This window comes from Ambystoma mexicanum, chromosome 5q, assembly GCF_040938575.1.
Source record: "Ambystoma mexicanum isolate Mex_15411 chromosome 5q, UKY_AmexF1_1, whole genome shotgun sequence".
In the NCBI taxonomy this organism is placed as follows: domain Eukaryota; kingdom Metazoa; phylum Chordata; class Amphibia; order Caudata; family Ambystomatidae; genus Ambystoma; species Ambystoma mexicanum.
The window spans coordinates 420137277-420161804 of record NC_090933.1 but is presented as its reverse complement, the minus strand read 5'-3'; the positions used below and the strand labels follow the sequence as shown (position 1 = coordinate 420161804).

At 47.0% G+C, this 24528-nt stretch overlaps 1 protein-coding gene and 1 long non-coding RNA gene across 3 annotated transcripts in view; one reads left to right on the top strand and one right to left on the bottom strand.

Moving 5' to 3' along the window:
- The window catches only part of LOC138497439 (uncharacterized), a 211217-nt gene that overhangs the window by 170936 nt on the left and 15753 nt on the right, over positions 1 to 24528 (top strand). The window lies entirely within an intron of this gene.
- Positions 18102 to 24528, bottom strand: part of LAMA3 (laminin subunit alpha 3) — a 1348901-nt gene continuing 1342474 nt past the window's right edge. For both annotated transcript variants that reach the window (XM_069620910.1, XM_069620909.1), the window contains exon 78: positions 18102 to 18417. In XM_069620910.1, coding sequence (XP_069477011.1) covers positions 18272 to 18417 — 146 coding nt within the window. In that variant the 3' untranslated portion in view covers positions 18102 to 18271. The remainder of the gene's footprint in view (positions 18418 to 24528) is intronic.

Genomic DNA, 24528 nt, shown 5'->3' with positions numbered 1-24528 from the left:
GAGGGAGATGAGCAGTATTCAGGTTTTACACAATAGGGCTACAGTACTATGGCACAAGGAAACACTGACCAAAGCTTGTATTAAAAAGAATATATATTTATTTTATACACTTCTAGTTAAACACATTTATCACAGTTATTAAGCAAGTTAAATTCAGTCAAGAAAAGTATACACAGCTCCCGAGTTAAATTGTAGACAAGTTTGAGCAAGAGTGAAAACTGAGCAAAAAGGCACAGTGAAAACCAAACACAAATGGCACTCTGACAATTTTTCACAAGGGAGGGAAAGCACAAGTTATACAGAAATATCTTCTTACACACCCTAGCAAACCTTCCCATAGGTTTGTGAACAAGTTTAGGCAGGGCAGTACTTTAGCATAAAGAATACTGAAATGAAAACCGAGCAAAATGGCACTTCACAGGTTATAAAAGTGGGAAGGAAAAGGTGGTTACAAGAAGTAGGTGCACCAACACAGTTCTAGTTGAGAAGCAATCTCGAGAAGGCAGTTCTAACAAATTTAGCCAGAGTCAATAGGCCTGTGCCAGAGTCAGTGGTACAGGGCAAGGGCCCAGGAGCAAAATGTTCTTGTAGCTGCAGTCAAGTCTTTGGTTAACAATTTGAAAAGGTGGATGCAGAAGGTGAAAGACAATGTTAAGAGAGAGGGGCGGCCAACCCAACAGGTAGGTAAAGGATTTAATACCTTTAGCTCTACCACGCAGAAAAGGGCGGCCAGGCGGAACAATGTACCTTTAAAATGAAGAAGTGGCTCCTGCGGTGGCGGTTGTTCCTGGTAGTTCCTGCAGTTCGGGGGATCCAGCAGAGGAAGAGAGGCTCTCGTCGTGGAGGAAGGTTCGAGTTACTGCAATACCCAGGGATGAAACCAGCCATGGTGCTGCCCGACGAATAAAAGGTACGCTCCTTTAAATCGCTGTCCAGGGTGGACTGGTGACTGGCTATCCGGTCTCCGAGTACAGGGTACTGGCGATTCGACCAGAGCAGGTCCGGGAAGGCGATTGGCAAACTGGTTGGTCCCACCAGCTCAAGGGAAGAAGGCTCTTGCAGATGAAGATCTTTTTTCGTCGTGTGGAGAAAAGTGGTGAGATGCTGCAGCAGGGCTTAACCGGTGGTTCAGTCGTTGCAGATGTCTTTGGCTTCTCTCCACTTCGGCTTCGTAGTTCCAGTGGCGACGTCTTGCTCTTCCAGTCCGCAGGACCCTGCTTTTATGCAAAAAGATCCCCATTCATACAGCCTAGCAGTCACTCACACAGGGGAGTGGTCATCTTGGCGGGAGACCCTCCAGCCTATCAGGATAGAGTGCGACATGGGTTGCTGAAGCAACCCTGTCCAGGGGTCCTACTCCCCCTCCCACACAATGGACCCACCCCAGACTCAGTGGCGCCTAAAGGAGGGCTTCTTGGCAGAAGCCCGCCAAAAGGACGAACAAAGGATCCCCGACCTGGGTTAGGAGTTTAGAGAAAGACACGAGAAAGAAATTATATTAAAGTTCTGGCAAATAAAACCTACCGGAGTAATGTTAATATTAAAATACACTGGCGGTATGTTAGAGGCTGTCCAAAAATGTTGTAGCCTCGAACAATGGGAAAATCCCAAGGGAAAATATTTGCGGTCGAATATTTACAGTAGTAACCACTGCCACCAGCCAGAAACTTTTGAGAGAGGGACTGTACGGTACCCTCTCGAAAATGAACATAAGGAAAAAACTATTAACCCTTCCCAGTACCTCCATAGTAAGATGGGTTGTACTGGTTTAGTTCACAAAAAGTGACTAGTAAAGTCAATGGGGACTTTACATGCCCTGGGAGACAGTAGTCAGTCCCAGGGTATGGAGTCTATGTTTTGGGGTCACTACAACACCCCTGTGTCACTGCACAGAGGGTGCTGTGTAACACATGTGAATAAAGATGGTTCCTATGGAGGTGAGAAAAACCCCATAGACATTAAACACAAAAATAGCCTAGAACACACATAGCAAAAATATCTGAGAGTGGGGAAAAGAGTCTCACTCTTAGCAGGAGAAAAAAACAAACCCTTCAAATTCAGCAAAGCTACTGGGGGACTCTATAGGTAAGGGAAATTAGCCATAAAATGAGACTTCTCCCTAACAAACGCCGGCAGAGCCAAGCGGCTAATCAGGAGAAGCCAGAGGAGTGAAAATATTGCACAAAGAGCCAAGAGACCAATAAGGAGAAACTGAAGGAACGTGACTTGGTAGGCGGGGGCAAATGCAGAGAAACCTGTGCGGGCTGAATAGCCAAAGGGGTCCTGGTGCGCGACTTGTGATGGGTGGACCACAGTGATTGAAGTGGGCAGGAGTAGTTGGGAGCGGTGCTCTTCTACTTTTTTAAATCAAGTTTTACTGTTCCTATTTTTTTATTTTCAAAAGAAACCATTCCGGAATGGTTTTGTTTTAAAATAAAAGTGAAGGAAGAAGTTGAAACTTGCACTTTCAGTACACTCCACTGAACGTTCCCTTAAACAGCAGGAGCAGGTGTTTGGGGTTTTGTATTGTGCATGGGAGGGGGCCTTGCGGTGGAGTGTGTGGTGAGCGAGGGCTGGCTGCTAGGGAACATAGTTCCACTACATATTTTCGTACACTTGGAGCACTGGTGGACCGTGTGGTCTGATAGCTGCGCCTAGACCAGTGAACCCTGCATTGTGGAGATAAAGACATGGTGGAACCAACCCAGATGGAGCGCTGCAAGTGACCTGGTGAGGCAGACCAGCAGGAGAGTCAAGTTAACCCAGTGTTAAGCTGAACTTTAAAAGACGGAATTATATGTTGTTTACTATGTTGAAATCTTGGGGAAGGGAAGCCTAAGACTCGATGAACTACAAGTATTGTCCTGAGGACGCGGCCTCAAGGCCCTTTTGTTGCAATTGTGTTGCTTTGAACTTGGGGAAGGGAGCCCTGAGAAGTTTGTGAAACTATTTGAACTTGAACAAGGTAAATCCTAAGACCTTTTTGTGGAAATGTCTTGAATTTGGGGAAGGGGAGCTGAAGAATAAGCTGGAAGCTGGAAGAAGCTCAGACTTTATGTTGATCACCATTTCTTTGATTATTGACATCCCTACACACTGTTTAGTTTTAGTTGTGAGGGAAAGTATAGGTTTTGGACACAGACAGATTTTTTATTTGAACTCTAGGACTCAGACTTTCCTTAGTTTTGTTCAGGTATAGGGAAACCCCACTTTAGCATAGGGCAAGTTAGGCCGTTTACCATCTCAATATTTATGCTAATAAATATCTTGTGTGAACTTCAAATCTGTTGTCTGTGTCTTGCTTCATGATGCCTTCACAGCTCAGACAGCCGATCTCTTCCAGCATTTCCTACCGTGGTCTCCTGGTTTCCATTAACAGGAGTGCTGCATGATGTCGGGCTAGTACTCTAGCCTATGTACAACCACTAGACCGCTACTCTGCAACTTAGCTACGAGGCCCTGTCTGTCCGTGGGGTCAGTGAACCATCTCATATTTTGTAGTGTGCACCCCTCTCACACATGAATCGAGTTCCTCGTAGGAATCTCTTCTTCCACTCCAAATGAATTTTTGAGTTATGTCAGTCCCCTGATTCCATCAGCAGGGGCTGTCTATGCGCAACAAAAACCAAAAGCGGTCCAATAATGCACATATATACATAGACCCTGTATGCAACTCCAAGCTCAATATAACTTGATCATTCTTAGAATTTCCTCACAGGACCCCATAGTTATTCAAAGGCCAGGATTTCATTCAGCCCCACCCTGTGGTTCTGTAGTTTATGTATCCACCAGCGCTCCTTGTGATCCAAACTGCTGGTAGGATTGGTGGCTGATCCTGGTGTATCTAGGACCCACCAAAACACATCATCCACTGAGTGTTAAAATTCTATATAGTGTGCCACCAGCGGCACTTCCTGTTTCCTGCACCATATTATTGACCTGTGTTCCACGATTCTCTAGTAGACCGGTCTTTTCGCTTGTCCGACATACCTTTTGCCACACTGGCACTCAATAAATTACATTGGAGGTTTTATAGTTCGGAAACTGCCTAATTTCCCATGCTTTGCCCGCGATCTCCATGGTTTTCAATCTCTTGGTGCAACGGCACACTGTGCAGGTCATACAGGGATGATGTCCTTGCACTGGTCTGACATTCCACAAAGTGTTCTTCATAGGCGTTTTGCAGAATTGGGAATGCACTAGGTATTCTCTTAAAGGCCATGTGTGTAATAGGTTCCTGGGGAGGGCCAATATTTCTTAAATATAGTTCTCACCCCGGCGGCATTGGGACAGTAAGTAGTAACACAGGTGATGCAATGCTCATCATTTTGTCATGCTCTAGGGTGGAGGAGCACATTCTGTTGGGTAAATATGGCCCTTTTCGTGGACTGTGTCAGCAATTTCCTTGGGTATCCCCTAGCTTTCAGTCGGGCATCCAGTCCCCCTACATGCTTGTAGAACCCATCTACTGTCATGCAATTATGCCTCACCCGAAGGTGCTGGCCATATGGAAGGTTCTGCTTCAAAGATAGCGGGTGATAGCTCTCATAATGCAGCAATGTGTTTCTATCCGTGTCCTTCTTCAAAGACTTCATTTCAATATCCCTGCTTCGTGTCTGATCGATAGATCCAAAGAATTGATTTCTTCTGTGCGTGATGTCAGGGTGAACAGTATGTGGCTACTTCTCCCTTTTATCTACGTCAATAATTCTGTCAAACTGTCTTGTGTGTCTTTCGAGATAAATAGGACATCATCTATATACCTGCACCATTTCCGTATGTTGTTGAAAAATGGTGAATCAGGGTTGAACACATACAGCTATTTGAAGCAGGCCGTGTATATAATGGCAAGGCTTGGCAAAAAGGCCAGGATTAACTCTATGGGCACCTTCTGCTGGAGATTCTGCAGCACCAATGCGTCTCTAGCACATTCAATTGAATGTTGTTGGGTGATATTGGTGTAGAATGCCTTGATATTCATAGTAACAAGGACTCTACAAATAAATGTTTCCCCTTCCAAGCGTTTGTCTCGTAGGTAAGATTCACATTGAACACATACCAGTTTTACATTTTTTTTATATTTCCTGATGAGCTCCAGCATTGACCCACACCCCAAGACAATTGCTTGACCAGGGGGTGTGGTTGTATCATTATGAATCTTTGGGAGTGCATAGAACATGGGTACTCTCTCTTTAGATTAATTTAGGAATTCGAATTCCTTATCCGAGAACCACTGCTACTGCATCATGCATCGTATCCCCACTCCCACTAGGGTCCCCGCAACACCCTCTGTTCCAAATAGGTTCCCCGCAACAACTACTAGCTCTAGAATACATGCAGCACGGGGGCCAGGTGAGCAGCTTGGGGCCTGTAATCCTGGAGTGAGGTATGGTAACATACATCAAAGCGGGGGTGGCTTTCGGTCCCGCTTGTATCCATTCCTACATTGGCAACTGCCGTGGCGTGTGGGGTCAGGCAGAGTCAGACGGTCACGTCTGTTTCCGGATCACATGCCAAGGAAATCCCGATCACGTGACCCTGTTTTTGGTCACGTAACAAGCAAACGATCAGGATAAAAGCAGCGTCCTCGCAAACTCACGTTGCTTCAGAGCTGTTCCTTCGTGACTCTGTTTGGCATTTGCAAATCGATCAGGACCTTTGGCTACTTCGAACTCAGACTACGGACTTCTTTGGGCTTTTCCCTTCGGATTTGGAGCCTTGTTTTTTGTGATTACCTCGCTGTTTGACCTCAGGACTTCTCACCGGACTTCTTTTGCCCCACCCTGGATTGACTTACCTTGCTCACGAACTTACCTGAATCCACGTCTCTTGCTCAGATAATCCTCTGGTTGTTCATTTCATCAAGTGCTACTCAGGTGTGCCCAGTAGCTGGTGTTCCATCTTGGATTACCATTCCAATTCCACCATTACCAGCAACTGAGGGTGTTGCTCTCGCAACCCCACGCAGCAGTATCCCAGGTCCCCATGTGGTTAGCAGTGCCTTCACTACTACACTTAGGTAAGCCTCTGTCCAGAAATTCCTATTCCACCCTGTATTCTGTTACTGTGATCGTTTGTACTAATCATTGTTCTCCTTACAGCGGCCTTGGGGTTACCAGTGCTACGTGGTTCCGGCATTCCAGCATCTCACACCTGTGGCCTCAAGGATCGCATAGGGTGTACTCTTATTTCTCTCTGTGTGGTACTTGGGGACGGAGGCCCCTCTAATCTTCATGACAAATCAAGTCTCGACACTCTGCAAACCAAATGCTGTGGTTCCTAAGATCTTCCGTTTGATAGCCTGTTTGTGATCATGATCTAGTTTAATGTAATGTTCTGCATTTTCAAGCAGATCCATTACCAACCTCTGGTACATGAACATCTATGCATCTGCCTTTATCGGTGGGATTGAAAATCAGCTCCCTGTTTGAATTCAAAGATTTTAAGGCTGTTCTTTGTTGATTAGTCAAAATGCATCTGATTTTGTTTCCCCCTTCACAGAGCTGTTATATTCCTTCCATGATGCATCTCTCAAACGTAACTAGTTCTTTCAGTATTTGACTATCAGATTGCGTGAATGAGGACCTGTGTCTGAGACCCGTATCTTCTGGTTCCTCTTCTCTTTTGCTATTCACGAAAAACACTCTCAGCCTGATAGTCCTGAAGAAACGCCTCAGCTCTGTTGCCATTAAGAACCAGTTTGTTGGGTTGGTAGGTACATATGACAACCCTCTTTCTAGGACTGACTGTTCTAGAGTAAATGTTAGGCCTGCCAGATTACAAATGGGTAAAGTATTCTGAGAATTTACCTCCTCATGAAAAGTATGCTGGCGAACATCACATTTCTACCCCTCAGATAAATCAAGGGGCTGCCAGCCATTGCCCACTTCTCCAGTAAAAATGTGGTTAATTCAAGATTCCAGTGACCCCAGGGAACCCAGAAACTCTGAGAGCGAGGTGGCTGATTCCTCATATCAGAATAGCTGGGAAAATCACCACAAGGAGTAAGGAGAGACTTTGTAAGCAGACTCACCCCATCGGACCCACAAGTTTTTCCAGCACTAACTTCCCCACTGAGTGAAATTCCTTCTCTGCAACAATCAAGATAAGAGTCTATCAGAACAGCTGCAGGTGAGAGTCAAAGAGAACAAGGGACACCTGGGGGTAGCAGAAGAATGAAACAACCCCAACCTGAGGGTACGGTGGGTGCAAGGGCTTGAACAAGAGGAGAAGAGTTAACTGCCTATTTCCCGGGGGGGTTCATTGGCTGCACACTTCTAGACAATGTGATGACATGAAGAGTGTCTGAGTGGGAAGACAGGGAGCTCTCAGGTTCTGCACCATCCAGGTGAGAAGACAACACTCAGTAGCCAGAATCAAAGAGGGGGGGTCCCTCAGGCCAGAAGGCGGCCAAGCATCTTGATATGCTGTAATACAAGCCAAAATGAATCCTGATCAATGCAGATGTTTGGAGGAGCTGCTAGGTGGTGACTCTTGGGAGAGCAGTGACCTGGAGGAACCTGTACTGGCAGAAGGTTTAAGTTGGGGAAAAGAAAAATCATACCTTTTGGGGAAGGTCTGTTATTCAATGTGAACCCATTACCTCAGTAGAGCTACTTGGGCGAGAGATTAACCTCAGACCTTGGAAGACCAAAGGAAGACATCCCCTAGGGATACACTTTACCCCAACCTCCCAGATTCCATTGTGGGAACAATCTACTGAGAGGATGCATCGAAAGAGGCAGGCAAGGATCAGGGAAGACACCTGCGAGGAAGATAGGTGGGGGAGAAAGCATTAATATTGTTCCACGTCCTGTTCTGCCTGGCAAAATGACAAAGGGCCCAATTCATGGAATAATTTTCATGGTAAATAGGGACCTTGCACGCCAAACTGCGTGCAAAATCCTGTTTGTCAATTCATGGAATCGACTGTGTGGCACTTATTCGTACTTTGCTGGGGACTTCGTGCAGGCTTAGCACTTCTCTGCGAGCGTTTGAGTGCCTTGTGCGAGATACCATGCAGAGCAGGGGAGTGGCTTGCACAGAGGGCAGGGAAAGGAGCGGAACTCGGAAAATTAGGAAGAACAAGGGGCAATGTGGGCGTTACGGGGTACAGCCTGCATGCAGTCCATCGCACGCCCACTATTGTGCGGTACAATACATATTTAGGGATTCGACTGTGCAACCTCCTGGCAGGGAAATGGCCCTGCAAAGCCCTCATTCTATCCGCCACCCAAAGGCAGGCGTACAGACACTTGCGCATAGGATTCAATGCACAGACGTAAGATCCTGGTGCCGGATTTAGGGGTGCAGGCACGCAGCTGGGGTTCCGATCTAATTTAGGGGTGCACGTGGCCAGCATAGCAGGGTGCAGGAATGGTTTATGGGGTTTGCACACAGATTTTCTGAGTTTTACCAGAATTACGATAAATCGTATGCATGTTGTCGGGTGCCGGTAACAGTTATGGGGGAAACCCGCGCAGGGTCCTCGAGATGCAGGCCTGCTTGCGGGGGAACCCACATACTGTTTTAAGGGTGCATGCATTCACGCCCAGGGAGCACACAAAGGTAGCTATTTCTGGCTGTTTTTGCTTTGCGTGGGGGCATGTCGGGTCGTTCCGCCCGCGACTTCCGTTTAGGGTTACTTTGCGCAGACAATTCCCTGAATACGCAGAGCGTGCAAAAAAACTTCTGCCTGCAGGCTCGCACAGTCATTCTCGGCGCACTGGATTTGCGGCCCTCTGCGCAATATTCCATGAATCAGGCCAAAAATGTCCACGGATTGGTAAATCCTGTGTAAAACAATACATAAAGAAGTTATGCCTGTTTTTACACATGATTTATCACTCTGGAAACCGGGCTTAAGACCTTTTTGTGGGTTTTAGTGATATGGGATTTCAAAGCAAAGAAGGGCTTTATTCTGTTCAGCGAGAGTGCCATGCCCCTTGTGGTGAATCCGAATTAGGGAAATCAGAACTAAATGACAAAATGTCTGCTTTGTGAAGAGGTCAATTTCAGGAAACCGGAGTATGCAGGGCCGCAGGTGTGTGGGGTCTATAGTTAGAGACGCAAGTACAGTTGCAGGTTATCCAGGTGCATTGAAAATTCATATTTCTTCTTTGAAAATGCTTTCGGTGTGCATGTATATATTTATATGTATCTGTTAGTTATCACTGAAAACCCTTGAGTGTATTTGCAATGGGTGGTAGCGAGCTGCTGTGCATGCATTGGAACCTGTTCTACGGGACCAGCTCTGCAGCCACACCCATGCCAATGGAGAACACTGAGACTGCTCCATGGCCGAAAGCTGCTGCTTCATTTACGAGAGAAGGATGCCCATACCCAGTCGGTCGTGTAGGATGCTAATCGCATTTTAAAATCCGCCCCCTTCATTTTGGGTTATGCCAGTGTCTGGGCAACATACTTTGCCTCCATATTCTCAGGTGCTGAATTATTAACTGGAAGCATTTACACGGCGCGTGAGCAGGAAGTGTTATACAAAGTAAAATATTTCTAACATCGATCTGAAACACAACATCCAAATGTGAGTTACATTTTTTATTTTACATTCACTTTTATATACATTGGTGCAGGACAGCGTGCAGAATATTTTTTTTTAAATCACATTCATGATTGAAGCCATGAAATACTAACTTTCCCTTAGTTGAGGCATTGCACATATATATATGTTTCATTATTAAACATTTAAATACATTTACATACGTCCATTGGCTCCTGTCCGTGTTGGATCAAAACTTGTTGAATTGTAACACCCTTTAGGGGCAAGGCAGTGAAGCATTTTGAGACCTCTAGAATGGAAATAGCTATCAAGAGCCCATGGCTATGCAATGAGGAGGGCCAGGCACCCTGGAGGAGGTGAGATGTCCCTGCGTTAATCCAGAAAAATGAAAAAAACGTTCTTATATTTTCTGGTCCTGGCCCAGGGAACCAAATTCTCTGCCGCTTCCACCCATTCTGATAACTGGCGGCATGTAAACACCACCAGCCTCATTTTATATGAGGCAGCACGTTACAGGAAGGCATAACAGATGTGTAATGTGTTACGCCTTCATTTAATGTGCGTCTAATTCTGCAGTGCTGACTGGAGGAGGGGCACAGAGCAGAGAGAACATCTCCACGGCACTCACCTCATCCTTCGTTGTAGGAGATTTTCATGCAGGCATATGAAGAATGGTTTCCTATGGGATCCACCTCGCCGTTGTACCTGCTGAAGGCCAGGCGGACCAATAGGGCATAGGAACCCATTGTAAATGCAGCCCGCAACTGGTATTGCGTCATAATGAAAGAGTAAAAGCAAATTTGCCTCACTTTTATTCTTTCCTCGTCCTCTCTGCCTTGTGAACATGTAAAACTGCCTGCAGAGGACCTCACAGCAGGTAAGTGCTAATGTTGGTGGCCCCCTGCATGCAATTCACAATGTTTTTGAAATAAGGCTGCACACTGTATCCCTGCTCTGGAGTTCACATGCAGTGGTGACAAGCTATCAGAGATCGTCTTTCCGGTCATTGACAAAAGGCTTAATTCACACAAATTGTGCACAGTTTCCATGTGTCAGCAGGAACCTGGCACATTCCACGTAAATAAATGGACAATGCTGGCTGCGTTATTTGCTATGTCAGCCTCCACTGCAGAACACTGGTGTGTGTGCATTCTTGGCCAGTGGAGATCAATAAATATTGATTGTATCCTTGCGGTTAAAGGCACTTTTCACAAATGCATCTGTGAAATGCTTGATCTCCCTCAGCCTTGTGCAGAGGTGAATAAGAAAAATGGGCAAGACTGTGACCTAGTGCACTTGCAATCGGTCGTGAATACCTGCGATTACTATGGTCCTATTAAGGCTGTGCTGTGAACACAGGTAAACTGGCAAATAAGCAGACTCAATAGCCTTCATCATGCGTTTGCACATGCGGGTTACCGGCAAACTTGCTTTACCGTTAATGCGCCCAATATCCCAGTGTTACCGGGATATTATGGGTGCCGGCAACGGCGGCAAATTCCCATTTCATGTAGTCCTATAGGACTTCATGGAAGGGGCTTGCCCCATCACCAGCAACGCTAGTAACAGTGTCAGTGATAGGGGCACTTCTTTGCCGGTAGGGGCCTGAACTCCCGGCAGGTGAGGCCTGCCGATAGTTCACTGTCCCTGAATACCGGTCTTGCACTTAGAAACTGGTCTCCGGTATTAAGCGCGTTATAAAATAACAATTATAATTATATTTAATTATAATGGGCTACTGTGCATTCCCAGATCAATGATTGAAGATATACTGGCAAACTCGGAGTGTGCCGGTCTGGAAAAAATGCTGGATCCGTTGTTACCAGCATATTATTCGGCATTTTTTATGGACCAGCACACTCGCAATGAGGGCGTCCTGGCAAGTCTAACCTTTCAAGGAGTTTTCTGGTATCACTCATTCGACCTTGACCAAAGATGATAAAGTCAGATCAGTAAGCAAAAAGGTGGGCCTCCTTTTGACAGCGTATAGCTAAAGCTGAAAACAACTCGCCTCTATCGTTTTCTGTTTGAAACGCTCAAGCCCTCAGGAAGAGCTCTGTGGCGGAAGGCCTCCAGGACCGACCTTGAGAGCCAAGAGATCAAATTGGCTACAACAGCACTGCAGATGCAGCATCGAGTAATGTGCATCATTTGGTCTGGATATTGCCACCACGTTATAGCTTTGCTTCAAAACGAGCTGGACGCTCCTGAAACCTTCTCCCACACTGGCCTTTAGTCACAGTTAAGAAGAACAAGTTACTTCTTACCTTGTAACGTTCTTTCGACGGGATGTTCCGACGACGTATTCCTCATCTTAGATATCTCCTTCCAGCTCTGCTGGCCTCGGAAAATTTTTCTCTAGAGGGCGCTGCGCGTCGACGTCCTCCGAGTTGATGTCCCTCGACAGCCGCCGTATCGACGTCATCCTGCCTATAAAGGCCGCGCGCAGCGTCCGTTGCTCAGTTCCGTTTTGTAGCCCACAATAATACTTTCTGGACTAGACTAATCACCCTGAAGGAGCGTAAGCTGCAACAACAAGGGAAGTAGAACTGCGGGGATGGATGGGAGGGTCGATGAGGAATACGTCGGAGGAACATCCCGTCGAAAGAACGTTACAAGGTAAGAAGAAACTTGTTCTTTGAAGGGATTGTGTCCTCCGACGTATTCCTCATCTTAGATAGGCTCCCATAGCAGTATTCTATTATGGGAGGAGGGAGTACTGACTTCACGCTGTCTTCTATTGATGAATAGAATGCAGTACAGCCCTTCCAAACCTAGTCTCTTGACTGGAGGAGGAATCCAAATCGTAAAATCGTGTAAAGGTATGGACAGACGACCATGTAGCGGCCGCACAGATGTCTTTAACCGGCACGCCTCTTTTGAGAGCCGAAGAAGCTGCAATACCTCTGGTCGAATGGGCCCTAAGGTTTTGAGGGGGCTCTTTCCCTGCCAGTTTATAACATTCCAGAATGGCTAGAATGATCCATCTGGAAATGGTCTGCTTAGTTATTGGTAATCCCAGCTTGTGACCTGTGTAACCTACAAACAGCTGGTCTGCCTGTCTTATCCTGGCTAGTCTACTGATGTAAAAACTTAAAACCCTTCTAGGGTCTAGCCTGTGTAACCTCTCTTCCTCTTTCCCCGGATGAGGAGGAGGATAGAAAGATGGTAGGGTAATCTTCTGAGTGATATGGAATTCAGAAACCACCTTTGGGAGGAAATTAGGCTTCACGCAGGACAACTTTGTCTTTGTGAAATATTGTGTGAGGGGGTTTACAAGAAAGAGCTTGTAATTCGCTCACCCTTCTAGCAGATGTAAGTGCTATTAATAAAACAGTTTTAAGGATAAGGAAAGGTGTGCCCATCAGGAAAGTTAGTACTAAGTTTAAATCCCATAGTGGAACTTGGAATGGTCTTGGGGGATAAACATTGGTTAACCCCTTTAGAAACTGTATTACCAAGGGTAACATGAAAAAGGATGGTTCTTCCGCAGTGCGCTTAAAGATGGATAGCGCTGCGAGATAGCCCTTAATGGTGCCAACTTGAAGGCCTGAATTCGCCAAATATAGAAGGAAGGACAAAACCATTGGTGTACCACATGAAAAAGGGTCGATATTCGGTTCTCTACACCAGCTGCAAAATCTGTTCCAACGGCAGCGGTATAAAGACTTTGTTGCTGGCCTCCTTGCTGAAGCAACACCTCCATAACATCATCAGGGAGGTCCCAATCCTTATACCTCAACCTTTCAGAAGCCAAGCGTGAAGGTTGAGGGTTTTGATGTCTGGATGGAGAACCTGACCTCCCTTCTGTGAGAGTAGGTTCTCTCTGAGTGGAAGTCGAATTGGAGGGCAGATGGACAAGTCTAGAAGGTCCGGGTACCACGTTCTCCTGGCCCAATCCGGGGCAATTAGGATCATGGTTCTCCGGAATCTTCTCAACCTCCTGATCATTTGAGGAATGACAGGGACCGGTGGGAACGCGTACAGAAGCGGAAACTCCCAGTCCACTATGAACGCGTCTCCCAGAGCTCCTCTCGGGGGAAATTCCCTTGAGCAGAACAGATCGCATTTCCTGTTGACGCTGGTGGCGAACAGATCCACCTGAGGGGTTCCCCTAAGGGCGAAGATCTCTTGAAGGACTTCCTGAGCTAGTTCCCACTCGTGGGAGACTGTGCTCTGCCTGCTCAGAGCGTCCGCTGTCAAGTTCTTCTCTCCGGCTAGGTGAACTGCCGATAGAGAGATTCCTTCTTGGATTGCCCAAAACCAGAGCTGCATCGTCTCTCTGCACAGGGGTAGTGATCCTACGCCTCCTCTTTTGTTGAGGTAATGCATGGCCACCGTGTTGTCCGTCATTATCAGGACGTTTTTCCCTTGTACAGCTGGCAGGAACGCCTTCAGCGCAAGTCTGATGGCTCTCAGCTCTAACAGGTTGATATGTAGTCTGGACTCCGATGGAGACCAACGACCGCTGATGGTCAAGTCGTTGGCGTGGGCTCCCCACCCCGTGAGTGAGGCATCCGTGACTACTGTTATCTCCGGCCAGGGTTGCCAAAACTGTTCTCCTTTCAGAATGTTCTCCTGACAGGCCCACCACTGTAGGTCTTGAGCCACCCTGTCGGGAACCTGAAGAAGATATGTCATTCTCCCTGAGAATTGTGACCACTGAGTCCTCAGTGCCCACTGGAGGGATCTCATTCTCAGGCGAGCCTCTGGCACTAGGAAAATGCAGGATGCCATGAGGCCTAGCAACCTCAAAAAGTCGAAGGCTGGGAGACGTTGGGCATCTTGGAACTTGGTAACCATCTGTAGAATATCTTGAGCCCTCACCTCTGGTGGCGAGGCTTTTCCCAGGGAAGTGTCCAGGATCGCTCCTATGAATTGGAGTCTCTGTGATGGTATCATTTGTGACTTCTTTAAATTGAGGGAGAAGCCCAGTCTGTGAAGTGAGTGGCACACGTGATTTAGCTGGATCTGAGCTTGTTCCGAAGAGACAGCCCTGATCAACCAATCGTCCAGGTAGGGGTAGACGTGAATCCCTTCCCTCCTTAGACTTGCCGCCACTACCGACATTAACTTGGTGAAGACCCTCGGGGCGGAGGTCAGCCCAAATGGCAGCACTCGAAATTGATAGTGAGAGTTGCCAATTGCGAACCTCAGGTATTTCCTGTGTTTGAGATGGATAGGCACATGGAAATAAGCATCCTGAAGGTCCAGAGATACCAACCAGTCCTGGAACTGAAGGGCCTGGAGGATCTGAGAAGGAGTGACCATCTTGAATTTGTCTTTCCTGAGGAATTTGTTCAATTCTCGCAAGTCCAAGATGGGTCTCAGTCCTCTGTCTTTCTTTGGAATGAGAAAATAAGGGGAGTACCAGCCCTTCTTCCTCTCCGCTACAGGTACCGGTTCTATAGCACCTTTCTCTAGCAGGTCGAAAATTTCCTGCAAGAGGAGTGGATCTGGAGCTTTCTGAGAGCTGATCCCCGGTGGATGACTGAGGTATGCGTAGGAGAGGCAGGCAGCAACCTTGGGCAACTGTTTCCAATGCCCAAGCATCTGACGTGATAGCCTGCCATTCCGCCAGATGTTGAGTCAACCTGCCTCCTACAGGTGTCCTGTGAGGGAAGTCCTCAGAGTGGTTTTGGAGTGGCTGATGCGGATGCCAATGGTAAAGAGGCACCTGCTGTTGCTGCGGCTTTTGAATATCTACCCCGTCCATCTCGGGTAGTTCTTCTTTGTCCCCTTTGAGCTGGACGTCCTCTACCTCTTCCGAATGCAGAGTTGAAGCGAAAGGACTTGCCCCTCGCAGAGATTCCTGTGGGACGAAACGGTGTCTGACGGATTGCAGCGCCTAGGGATTTTGCTGCTGCTTTTGAAGTTTGCAGTTTCTCTAAACTGTCATCCGCCTTTTTCCCGAACAAAGAAGAGCCATTGAATGGCATGTTCAAGAGCCTGGCTTGCACATCAGGGGCAAAACCAGACTTTCTCAACCAAGCGAATCTCCTGGTTGTTGTACTTGCCGCCATTGCTCTGCTGATACTGTCAGCCGAATCAATGCCCGTCCGGAGGGATTCGCACATCGCGTCTTTACCGTCCTGTATGATATTCAGGAACGCCTCCCTTTCTTCTCCCTCCGGGATGCAGTCAGCCGCTGTAGAAGCACACTCCCAAAGTGTATGGCTGAATCTAGCAAGGGTGCAAGTAGCATTAACAGATTTTAACGCCATGCTACATGCCGAAAAAACTTTCTTTGCCATAGCATCATATTTTTTATCGTCCCTGTCCTGTGGGACGGTAGGATAAGCCGTCTTGACATCGGTAGAAGATGCTGCCTGTAGCACCAGACTTTCTGGGGATGGGTGTTTTGACAAAAACTCCGGGTCTGTAGAGGATACCCTATATTTTGTAGACAGTTTTTTATTTACTGCCGGGACGACATCTGGGGTTTCTCAGTTCGTCATAATCTTCCTCTGAAGAGCTTTATGAAAAGGCACCACAGGGTCCTCCTGTGGGCCCTTGTCAAGAATATCCGTAAGGTCATCTTGTTGGAAAGATTGTGAGGGTGCAGACCACCCCATAAACTCTGTGATCCTGGCCATTAAGGCTCTATAGGGGGTTTCAGCATGCTCACCCGGGTCTGGCCTAGCAAACTCCACCTCAGGGGAAGTGTCTAACCCACTTGCCTCATGTAAGGAATCATGAAGATCCTTTAACTTGCGTTCTTCAGAGGAAATTTCCTCTCTAATTGGGGTTACAGGTCCCTGCAACTCAAATGTGTCATCCTGTTCAGACAATTCACCCTCTTCCATAATTGAGGACATGGTTCTCAATTGTTCTGAACTCATAAAGGGTGTAAATCCCATTTCCAAGGCAGAGGGTGCCGAACTTGTCATAATCGGCCTCGAAAACGTCGATGTCGTCGACGTCAAAGGCTTCGAGTGTGGCGTCGAAAACAAAGGCGGAGGCCTCGATGACCTCGACAGAATTGGGATTCTACTCGACAATCTCGAAGCCATCGACATCGAGGACCTGGGGATAGTCACTGGGTGTGTCGTGACCGTGACTTTTCTTGGCGTCGACGCCGGTGTCGAAGCTGGCGTTGAGTCGACAGACCCGTGTGTCGAAGGTCCCTTCGACAACGGCGTCGAAGACACCGACCTCGGCGTCGACGGAACCTTCGAGGAAGGTTTGGAGGTCATAGACCTACTCGAGGGTTCGAGACGCGCTCGAGAGGTTTCCTTCGCCGGGTACTGCGACTCGCAGCGTTTTTGACCTTTGGGTCTTTCGACCAGAGCATCGCTCTCGGCAGTCTTCGAGGGGGTCGAGGCCGCTTTCTCGAAGACGCTCATCATATTTTTGCGGAATTCCTCCCATTCAGCCCAGGAACTATGTTTCGTGGGGCAAGGGATTCTTTTTGGTGAAACAGAGGAAGAGGAAGACGGAGAAGGGGATCTTCGACGTCTCCGCTTCGAGTGCTTCGATCTCGAGGAGTGATGGGACCCACTCCGAGACCTGGAACGCGAATGGTGACGAGGAGACGAATGTCTCGACTTTGTCGACGAAGAAGAAGCTTTAAAAGTCTTACCTTTCTCCAGCTTCCACCTACGCTCCTTCAGGGCCTTAGCTGTCATGGACATACAGTCCTCGCACTCCGAACAATGGTGTTCAGCTCCCAAACACCACAGACAAACTCTGTGAGGGTCAGTCAGCGACATCTTTTTCCCACAATCTCGGCATTTTTTGAAGCCGGATCGAGGAGTTGTCGGTTCCGACGAAGAAGCCATCGAGTACGGATCGAATAACTCGAGGTAAATAGATTAAATCCTGACAAAACACTGAGCAACGGTATTCCGAGGCACTGAGTAAGCGTGGAAAAACGGAACTGAGCAACGGACTCTGCGCGCGGCCTTTATAGGCAGGATGATGTCGACATCGATACGGCGGCTGTCGAGGGACATCGACTCGGAGGACATCGACGCGCAGCGCCCTCTAGAGAAAAATTTTCTGAGGCCAGCAGAGCTGGAAGGTGATATCTAAGATGAGGAATACGTCGGAGGACACAATCCCTTCGAAATATGCATCCTCATGATTACAAACATACACCCTTACCATCTTCCATACTTAGTTTATTTGCCTTTTGCCTAATCACTTTCTCCCTCTCCTCTACTCCCCTCCATCTCCCTTCTTACTCATAGACGGAAGTATAGTGACACCCTGGCGGCGTCACAATACTCCTCCTTTGGACAAGGCCAGGCGCTGTTAGACCAATATGGCGGTGATGGATGCAGTGAAAAAAATAGGATAATATAAAAAGTAAAGGGAAAATAAGAACAGGTCCACTGATCATAGGAACCCCTAATTGCATGTTTCATATCTGTGTGATTCAGGAATATATGGTACTGCTTTATTTGTGACATGAATTAGAGTTAATGGAACCCTGAATTGCATCCAGGGCTATGTACTCTCCTTTACTACCCTTAGAAGAATAGTGTAGTATGCAGTTGAGTGAATGTACTACACACAGGGTCATGATGTGTTTACAACCATGAGAACCCACAAAAAAGAATACCCATGATTACAAATCTAACATTTTAGGCATCAAAAATCCTTCTTTTCATTTCAGGACACTGTTACTTCAGAAGACGTGCCAACTTAAAAAAATACGTTTTTGTGAGTAACATAGTTCAGAGGATGAATCCAGAGTCTGCTGGGTGGCTGCAATTCACCCCGGGAGTGCGCGGACACACGGTGAAATTAGACAGCAGGGCATCTCTTTATGCTGACGGCCCCATGAATTTCAGAGATTTTGTTCAAGGCTACAAGTTTCCCATTGATTTTAATGTTCTGTAGACAACCGACGTAAGAATGCCGGACAGGAAGCTGCGGTGTTTTCAAGTCAACTGTAAAAATAAAAAAAATAAAAAAAGTGTGAAACTCAATCATATTGATCCTTTACCAAATTTGCAGAAAAAAACTTTTTAAACATTGTATGTATGTTGCAATACGTGGACCTCGTTGCCACAGGTTCCTCGTAGTTCTGGAGATTGATTTAAAAATACGTCATAGAGCAGTGGTTGAAGGGGTCAGAGGGGGCAAAAAAGCAAGCGAGAGTAAGCAGTGGTGCAGTGAGGAAGAGGAGAATTCAGAACAGGTATGTCTTAAGTTCGGCGTGGGGAAAGGGTAGCTTGACTCAATGCTTATTTGTTTAGCCCTACTGCTCCCTACTTAGTCCTGAGGTCACCAAATTGCTTGAGTTGTGACAATGGGCCTCATTAGGAGTTTGGAGGTAGCCATGCTGTTCTTACCGGCATGGCTACCCCCAAACCGGGTCCCAGAAATAGGGAATTACCGGGCCATGCCGACTTTAGCAGGCCCGGTAATTCCCATTCTCAGGAACCAGACCGGTACATCCCCATTCCCATTTGAGTCCCCATAGGGCTCAATGTGAATGGGGAGGATGCTAACAATGGACCCGTTAACGACCCGGGTCATTTGTTAGCATCGTGCCTTGCTCGCGGGTGGCGGTATGGACGTCTGGTCTGGACCAGACGTTCATTCCACCGCCTGCGAGGAAACCCGCAATGTGGCAGCCCGGAATGAACGGCGCCGGTACCTTACCGGCACCGTTCATTCCGCGGCCGCCAGCCTCCTAATGGCTTTTCTTTTTCCAACAGATCTTTTTATTAAGGTTTTCAAACATGTATCTGCATCATTCAATCTCAGTTAAATCGTATAAGGAACAGGCAAAGAGATAACAAACACATACAAACTGAGTCCAGGGAATTTGGAGGGGAACCAGGGGGGCAGTAATAGATATAGGCATTGTTACTCATGTTGGAAGGATTTAGGAGTCAATGGTTACAGTCATAGTGTTTGTGTAAGTCGGACTGAGGTGGAGAGTTGCAAGTTTGATGCCCTCTGTCTTCCGGGATCACTAGAAAAGGGTACAGTATAGTTCCTTCCGGTGCGCAGCTGCCGTTTTAGTCCTTCTTCGTCAACCAACGGAGTGTTGTAGGTTGCCACACTATACCTGGGAATTGTTCTTGGTAATCTAAGAAAGGTGCCCAGACAATGTAGAATTTGCTTCTATTTCTCAACCGGAGAGCTCTTATTTTTTCTGCGACCGCTATCTCCCAACATTTGGTCCACCACATTGGAATTGCTGGGCCCTCGGGGTGTTTCCACAGCCTTGCTATCGAGATTTTTGCTACTGCGAGCTGGTGAGAGCATAGTTCAGCTAGACAGCCAGTCATTGGGAATTGCCCTTTGTCTGTGGTGCCCAGTAGGACTATTCCGGGTTTCCATGGGATTGAGAGACCTGTGATTAGTCTTTGTTCTAATATTTCTTTCCAAAATTGCATCGTTTTCGGGCATGTCCATGAGAGATGAAATAGTGAACTTGTGTCTGGGCAGCCTCTCCAGCATTGTGACGGGATTGCTGAATTACATTTATTTAGAACCTCCGGTGTCAGGTACCACCTGTACCACACTTTTATTGCTCCCTCTTTATTCTTGACACATTTTGAACTCTTGTGCATTCGTGTCCAGATCTGGCTCCATATCTAATTCTTTTCCTATGTCCCTTTCCCATTTCTGCATGTAGGCTTCTATTTTATTGAGGTCCGCTTTGTCTAGTAATCTGTACCGGGTGGATATCTTGCCCGTTGGATTGTGCACTGTTAAAGTACGTTCCAACGCCGTTAGTTCTCTGCCCCCCCTTTGTCTTTATGATGCTTTGGGATAGCCAGTGCCTGAGCTGCGCATAGCGGAAACTTTCAGTTTCCGGCACTTGAAATTTTGTTTTACATTCCTCGTACGTTAATAGGGTGCCGTTCGTGATAAAGTCCGCTATTTGCTTCAGGCCTCCTTCTTTCCACCTGTCAAAGCCGTTAGGCCTAATCCCCAGGGGTGAAGTCGGGGTTGTCCCAGATTAGCGTGAGGGGTCCCACAGTGCTCTTATAGTCCCATTGACCAGCTGCCTTTTTCCAACTCTCCACTGTGTTTCTGGTGGCAGTTAGAGGGCCCGAGTTGGGGGAGTCCCGGGGGAATGCGATGTGTGGAAGCGACTCTAATGGGAACCGGCTCCAGTCTTCCTCCAGCTTCTTCCAGCGTGGTTGGTTGGTGATTGTATTCCAGATGAAGGCCTGTGAGAGGTGTGCTGCGAGGCGGTATCTCGCGATGTCTGGCACTCCCACGCCATCCATCCCCGGTCCTCGGAGCATTATTCTTTTGGCAATTCGCAGCTTTTTCCCGCTTCAAACATATTTCAGGATGGAGACAATGGCTTTTTTCTGTGAACTGGTCACCTTCTCACTTGAAACTGCATGTACACCATTTGGGCTACCAGACAAATGGGCAAATATTGATTGTTTACAGTCTTAATTCTAGAGATGAAAGGCATTGTCAGCCTGCTCCAAACATCGTCTGGTGACCAGTGGGGTGTGTACTGCACACTTTATCACGTGTGGTGTGAATTAGGAACATGCTGCTGTTGTCACATTTCAGGTAGTGTATTAGAGGTTGACAATCAGGCATTATCCCCCTCAGCCTGACCTGGCCTGTAGAAATCTATGTAGGTAGCAGCATGCGATAGAGGCGGAGTCAATGAATATTCCAGTTTGTTTACTTATGTGGTATGTGCACTGATTGGCTGGTCTGAGGGAAGTGATGTCCCCAGGGACCCGTGATGGTCTTAGATCTTTTGTAGGTGTCGCAACATTCATTTACTACAGGATAGAGTTTCAGGTTGTCACACAGAAGAGGAGCTAGTGGCAGCAACCGAAGGAGGTTAGAATTTCCTGGCGTTATTCAGCGATGTCATGTAGTTGGCAATAATGAACTGGGCGTCTTGAAACTTATTGATGAAGAAGTGGTGGCATGACTCTGATTACTCCTGTTTGTGGCTCAAATGCTTCATCACTAGCTATTTTTTTTTTTATAAAACTCAGGCTCGGACCATTCCTTTTCAACTGTCACCAGAATTCATGTGCAGTCCTGCAAGGGACCTTATGCCAGTTCTCTTCAACATCTATATCCACCTCCAACCGAACGTCAAGGGTAAACTAACAGTACTCTGCCATTCATGCAGTGATGACCCTCATGTCGACCTATTCATCACCAATAAATAAAGCCGGTATCTGGCCCTAGAAAACTGCCTATCTGCTACAGAATCATGGCTGCTACAGGATTTTTAGAAACTCAATGGATGCCTAATCAGGCCAGTGTACCTCAGCTCAAATACACCTCCAACCACTCGTCCATTTAAACCCTGACTCTGACTATGGACCAGTGAGTCAACCCCAGCAACAATCTCAGAAGCATGAAAGCCAGGGCCGAGAACTACAGATAAGATTCTTGGTTAGTGTTACAGAGTGGACCTCCTATATGGGAATGTGTCCCTCCCAAATGTATTGCCCTTTTAAAATGGGCCATGACTACGTCAGGGCTCAAGTTAATAAAAGAGAGCCTGGCAGGCATGTTAGGAATTAACGGCTGCAGACTCCGAAACAGAATGTTCTGACTGTGCCTCTCTTATTGAGGCCTGCGGGCCCTCCCTGCGTAGCGGGACCTGCAGGCCAGGTTGACATGGGCCCCCCCTGCCAGAGAGGCAGCCAGGGTCTGCATGCGTGGGTAAGGCTTGCCCCTGCCCCTCCAAGACTGAGTGTTCCCCAGCACTCCCTTGAGGCCCTGGGCCTCTGAGGTGCTGGTGTCCCAAAGCACCTCAGTGGGCTGGTGCGATGCCCATGATCAGCCTCCACCTATCGATCCTATGAGGCACATTGCCTGCGTGGTGCTGGTGTCACAGACTACCACAGGGGGGCTGGTGCGATGTCCATGACCAGTCCCCCCGTAACAGTAAGAACATCCAACCACCATCGTTCTCTCCTGTGATAAAACCTCCCTCTCATCCGCCAGAAGGGATGCCTAGTGGAAGCCACCAACAACTCCAGATGCGATTTATTGAACTCACTCTACCTCGGCATTCCCTTTGCAAGTGGTCCAGAACAGTGCAGAATGGAAGCTGCTAGGAAGCTCTAGGACTTGCCCACCCTGAAACCACTACACTGGCTCACCATCCACACCCAAATCACCACAAAGACTTCTGGTCTCACACACAAAAGCACCCATTGAAGGGGCCTTAAATACCTCAGTAACAGATTGCCACCCTCCAGCCCTGGACGCATCTTCTGCCTGTCCAACTAAACCTTTAGTACACCCTCAGAGCACACTGCATTGGAAAAGGAGGCACATCCTTTGAAGTCCACGGTCTGTGGCTGTGAAATCCCCTGCTACTTACTTTCCATACTAGTCACAGGTGCTGCTCCTTCAGACAAAAAAACTCTAAACTGGATTATTTTTCATTTTCGGCATGCCACTGCTCCTATGGGAGACCCCTTAAGTCAATTAAGGATGAAGAGCCATGCAATTTAAGTCCATTCTTTTTTTAAACGAGCACTAGTGGAGTATTGTTATTGTCTCTTCTTGTGTACACTTCATATAGGTCATATGACTTTATGTACAAGCTGTGAAGAGAGATACTTATTGGCAGTTTATGGGAGGGGAGGTTTTATCTTTCTGTTAATCCTGATAATTTCTGCACCAGCGAGTAATACTGAACTGGGAATCCTTTTACCTTTGATAGCCATGTGACGTTTTACCTGCCCGCCTTGTCCTACTTATAGGCAGCTACTGAATACCCTCATTTTACAGAGAAATTACTGAGCCCCGCACCCTGCCTTTGATAGGATCCCCGGACTACTTCTCAAGCAGCACCTGAAAACTTCATATAATGTTATGTTCACGTGTGTCAAGTATATTACATGTCTTTACAGGATAAACAACATGTTACTAAATAGCTATCCGTATTTTCCAAAACATAATATTACATAACACAAACGTACTCGGATAAATCCTGGGCTGCTTTGCTTTTCTAGGATTGGCACAAACACAAAAGTCTTGCAGGAAGCAAGGAGGAAGAGGACTGAGGGCGAGGGGAATCATCTCAGAACAATCTAGTCACAACCCTCAGGGACAGCATTTCACCAAAATTCCAGGGGTAGCGGAAGTGACATCACACAACCCATTACCTCTGATAACATCACAGGAAGTGATGTCATTTGGCCCCAACCCAAAGTGACATCACAGGAAGCGATGGAACACAACATTTTACCCCTTGACAAAACAGGAAGTGGCATCACATAGCACTGTTCCTAAGTAAACTACAAAAGATATGGCTACAATATCACTATAATGTGATATACATTTCATACAAGAATGGATCGCCATATGTATTGTTAATATCAGTGTTTATTGCCCCATATTACCAAATTACTGTGAATGCAAGCAGACGTCCAAGGACAAATGATAATGATGTGTTATTATATAGCACTTATGCTTAAGCTCTTTATATAGAACAAATATATATATATATACTATATCACCCAACCTGTGTTGGTACTCATTTAACGACCTCAGAAGAATGTAAGGCTGAGTTGAGGTGTTTAAGAACAGACTAAATCAGTGAATCACCCTCTGAAGTGTGCCTGAAACAAACCTTTAATGAGTCTAGCAATCATTGTATAGAATTCCAGAAAGACACAATATTTGTTATTCCTATTCTTTCTTACTAAGGGTCCCTGCGCAAAGTGTTACACTTTTGGAACCCCATGGTTTTTTAAGGGGCCTGAGCAAGAAAGCTGGCACCTCCAGAAAGAAAGAGACACATGGCACTCGCCACAGCCCAGGAGCTTACATTTAAAAAAAAATAAAAACATCTTTTTTTTTAGGGGTAGCAAGGAAGACCACATGGGTAGCAAGGGAGACCTCAGGGGGTCACAGTTGCGACCCATGGCAACCCCAAATGACGTCCCTGGCAACCCTGCCTGTGCCCCAGTACATCTAGTCACCAATGAAGCAATTGACTGTTCAATGTTGGGGCCTACCCCCACAAACGGCAACCAAATCTTCCTCCGCAACTGCCTTACGTTTGCCCAGTCCACTGGCATGGGTTT